Below are 4,571 nucleotides of genomic sequence, written 5' to 3' on the forward strand. Positions count from 1 at the left end.
TCATTTGTTATGTTATCATGTAAACGGAAAGTGCTAACATTATACAACAATATGAGTGAACAAAATACATAAACATAATAAAAGTACATAAACCGTTCTACCCGAATAAAAGTACATAAAGATAAACATAATGCATTATCAAATGCATAATAAAAGTGCATACACATAAACAAAGTACATACGAGGGGAAGCCAAAAAGCCTACTTCTTCGTATGCCCGAAGAAGTGACTTCCAGTGTGACATCTACGACCCTTCCCCTTCGCAGCTCTAGGTGGCTGCTGTCTCTGCTCATGCTCGGATGGCTCCTCATGGTCAGACTCATCCTCAACCTCCGACGGCTGTGCTGCTGCTCTCGGTGGACGCACAGGTGCGTACGCCCAGGGGCTACTATCCCCCGCATATGCAGCAAAAGCGGGTAAAGGTGTGGTAAAACCCTGGCCGCTGCTGGACATCATCGGAGTGAACGTGACAGGTGGACTCCCGAATCTGTATGTACTGCTCCCAAAGGACGGCTCCTGGGTGAATGGGGGAGGTGTGTGATCCTCTAAGAATGACATGTCAGGACGATATACATATGACTCTGACAAGTGATCCTGTGACGGGCCCTCATCGTCCTGTGCCTCATCATCCCCTAATCTGCTCCTTTGGGGCCATGCACCCCCCTCAGATGTAGAAGGCTGAATGAATGGAGACCAACCACCAGCCTCAAAAGTACCTGCTCCATCATGACCTGCAGAATGTGAGGTGCCTGCAAGGTGTGAGCTACCCACATGGGTGTAGTAAGTGCCCTCTTCGGGCACTACCGGTGTGACTGGTGGTCGTCCCCTACACCCTGCAGGAGCCCGTGCCCTAGGTCTGGCAGGGGCCTGTTCCGTAGGTCGACGCTGTACACGAGTAACCATATCCTGTAAAATATGGTTTGCCAGACCCAAATCAGGAGCATAAGGGTCAATGGCACGCTGCATAGCGGATAACTGCTCCTCCTGTTTACAAACATGTATATTTAAGTCAGAACAGTGTACAAAACAAGCTGAGAACATGTATATTTAAGCATGTATATTTAAGCATGTATATTTAAGCTGTATATTTACCAGTTCCTGTGTCGAGAGCTGTGTTCCCTGGAAGGCACCCTCCTGCTGTGGCCAGTGTAAGGGGTTAATGATGATTCGACGTGTGACCCTGTGGAACCATGGCAGGTATGAGGCAGTGCAACCCTCGCCATGCATAAGTGGAGGAGATGCGAGGGCACGCTCCATGCGCGTATCCCAAAGATCAACAAATGGCTGCCTCGCGTACATCCAATCAACCTGCTCGTTGTAGTGGTCGTGCAGCTGCTGATGATTAGGGTAGGGAGAGGAATATGGTACACCCTGCATAAAACCAAACTGCCTCGTCACCCTGTCCGTGTAGCACCACTCGACGTAGGACATGTACATCATGGGGGCGGGAGCCGTCCAACGCAAGTACACAGTGGCCTCCGGGTGATGCTCTGCAGGTAAATCAGCATATGGCCTCCATCGAAACTGTCGGGGTGTCAACGCATCCAACTCATATTGGGTCATGCGGCTCTGCGCATGCGGCACCTGACAACGCCTAAGTGGCGCCTTCCACCTACAGGGGAAGTTGGCATAAGTGGTCAGAGGTTATACATGCAACAAATATGAATTGAAGTTAATCAACAGAAGGAGTGACAACATACCTCAGCGCCAGCGGGTACTCGAACAAGGGTTGACCCCTGTGCCTAGGCGCTAGTGACGGAAAGCGCTCGTAAATCCACACCTAGCGGCAAGGTTAGTACAAGTGCACATGATGAATAAATAATGCAACAATAAAGACGAGAAAGAAAGTTGTGGTTGGTTTAGTATTACCTGTACCAATGTGGCGTAGCCACAGAAATCAGTACAGTTATCCCGGCTAGAAGAACATAGCTTCTGGTATAGGAAGCCAAGAACAGCACTACCCCAGCTATACCGACGCAGCTGGTCCATGTCCCTCAGTAACCATAGAAGGTCAAGCTGCACGCGGTTCCCGCTGCTGTGGGGGAACAATGATCCAATAACGCATAGTAGGTGCGCCCGAATATGGTAGGTAACCTGTACACCATAACCTATATCCTCTGGATCCAACTGCTCCAACCGCTCACAAGACCCGAAGTTATCCACAAGCCATTTGATCTTTAAACCACCTCGGTTAACATCGTCCTTGGCTTCTGGTAATAGCCCAAGAAATTCGCGTACTAGCACGCGCCTTTCCTCCACGGTGGTACTCGCTCCACGGAGGATGAGTGGATCACCCTCAGTGGGTAACCCGAGAATGTGATGAACATCCTCAAGAGTGATAGTGGCCTCTCCGAACGGCAGGTGGAAGGTGTGCGTCTCTCCACGCCATCTCTCGATAAAGGCTGTAATCAAACCCCTGTCGTGCTTGAACTGTCCCAGCCTAAATATGCAATCAAATCCTAAATCCCTGATTGCATCCATGATCATCTGATGCGGTCTGTGGGCTCGAACTTGCTTCCAATACTCCCCAAAGTTTGTCCTCAATCTGAAATCAGGGGGTGGCTGAAATAATTGTAGTGCACCAAATATTGGTCCCTATAGGCTACAGACTCATACAAATGTAAAAAAAATAGCACAAAATAAGGAGTTTACCTCTACGTTGTCCCACACAACCTGAGACCTGTGCACAGACTGTAATGTCAACAAACTCCCGTCTAAAGGTCCGGGACCAGAACGACCGACATCCATCTGCGAAATTAAATTCAAAATATTTGTTATTAAATTTGAAATTGTTTCATTAAATCCAATATTCGAAATAATTTTAATTTTAATTGTAATAATATAAAATTGTGATTTTAATTTTAATTGTAATTATGTCTAACTAATTTTACAAATATGATTTTTTAATTTTATATTATATTTTATATTATATTTTATATTATATTTTATATTACTTAATTTTAAATTCGAAATAATTATCTCTAACTATTTTTACAAATCTGATTTTTTTTATTTATTGGAATAATATAACATTGTATAATTTAAATTAAAATTAGCACTACCACTACTTAATTTAAACTACTAATCTAAACTAAAATTAGCACTACCACTACTAATCAACAACAATCATCACCAACTACTAATCTATTTAATTTAATGGTGTCAAGTTTACTTTTAAATTCGATTTAATTTAATTTCATTAAATTCAATAAAAGCTAAAATTAAATTGATTATATTTAATCTACTCTTAACGTAAATAATACAACAATCATCACCAACTACTAATCTATTTAATTTAATGGTGTCAAGTTTACTTTTAAATTCGATTTAATTTAATTTCATTAAATTCAATAAAAGCTAAAATTAAATTGATTATATTTAATCTACTCTTAACGTAAATAATAAAATAATCATCACCAACTACTAATCTAAACTAAAATTATCACTACCACTACTAATCAACAACAATCATCACCAACTACTAATCTAAACTAAAATTATCACTAACATAAGCTACTACCAAATACCAACTAACAAAACCCATTATAAATTATCAAACAAATTACTAATCAAGTCTAATTTTTAATTCATTCAAAATATGAGATCTACACTAATTTTCCCAATTTTATAATTCGAAAATATTGTACTATATTTAGGATTTTTTTATTAATATTTTTATGCAATATTTGTTATTAAATTCGATAATTATTTTAATTAAATCAAAAATTCATAATAATTTCTATTTCTATTAATATTTTTTTAATTCAAAAATTCGAAATAATTCCAATTTTTAATTCCAAAATTCGAAATAATTCCAATTAAATTCGAAAATGTGAGATTGCTTATTTTTATTCTATTTTTTAACGTAAAACACCCAAATTTAATCTACTAATCTAATTTCTAAATTTAATCTACTAACCTAATTTCTAAAATTAACATAATCTACTAACAAATACCAACTAACAACATTCATTATAAATCATCATACAAAATTACTAATCAAGCTTGTCATATAATTTGTATCTACTAGCAACTAAACTAAGAACAATCATTATAAAATTTATAAAAATACATGCATGCAATTTGATGAGATTGAGAATGGTGAAAAAACCTTGAAAATGGGTGAAATTGATTAATTGATCCGGTGAAAGCGGCAAAGCAAGCACCCTTTTTCCGTTTTTCTCTGTCTCGGACCACCCTTTCTGCTATAAATTGAAGCTTGCAAAGTATGTTTAGAACTGTTTATGGAGGAGTCGGCTGAAGAAGTGAAGAAGAAGGAGGTTGGGGCTGGTTTTGGTGTTGTGGCCGGACACGTGGCCGCCCCTCAATGGGCCGGACACGTCACAGACGTGTAGTAATGTTCGCCCGAGCCAGGGGCGAACACTACTGTGCTTGCTCGTGTTGTTCGCCCTCCCAGGGGCTTAAAAGAAAAAGTTGTTTCCAAGTGTGTTCGCCCGAGATGTTTCGAATTAGGGTGGTTAGTTTTGTGAAGTGAAAAAAAAGGTGGTTAGTTTTGTAAAGAATGTGTTCGGGGTGGTTAGAAATTTGAAGGAGCCGATGATTTGGCTTGGA

At 40.1% G+C, this 4,571-nt stretch overlaps 1 protein-coding gene across 1 annotated transcript; it reads right to left on the minus strand.

Annotated features, from left to right (window-relative positions):
- Positions 1–200: 200 nt before the first annotated feature.
- LOC108225974 (protein MAIN-LIKE 1-like) lies at positions 201–4,571 on the minus strand. Its single transcript, XM_017400926.2, has 6 exons — positions 4,111–4,571; positions 2,652–2,747; positions 1,869–2,561; positions 1,700–1,779; positions 1,092–1,611; positions 201–983 (listed from the first exon to the last, which is right to left on the minus strand). Exons 2-6 carry the CDS (start codon positions 2,745–2,747, stop codon positions 201–203), a joined length of 2,172 nt encoding a protein of 723 aa, XP_017256415.2. The 5' UTR covers positions 4,111–4,571.

This window comes from Daucus carota, chromosome 6 (assembly GCF_001625215.2).
Source record: "Daucus carota subsp. sativus chromosome 6, DH1 v3.0, whole genome shotgun sequence".
Classification (NCBI taxonomy): Eukaryota; Viridiplantae; Streptophyta; class Magnoliopsida; order Apiales; family Apiaceae; genus Daucus; species Daucus carota.

Excerpts from the sequence above, each read along its gene's own strand:
- LOC108225974 (XM_017400926.2), bottom strand. The coding sequence starts at position 2,747 with ATGGATGTCGGTCGTTCTGGTCCCGGACCTTTAGACGGGAGTTTGTTG. Across the intron at positions 1,612-1,699 it reads GAGTACCCGCTGGCGCTGAG|GTGGAAGGCGCCACTTAGGC; the intron begins GTATGTTGTCAC and ends CTTCCCCTGTAG. Across the intron at positions 984-1,091 it reads AGCTCTCGACACAGGAACTG|GAGGAGCAGTTATCCGCTAT; the intron begins GTAAATATACAG and ends GTTTGTAAACAG.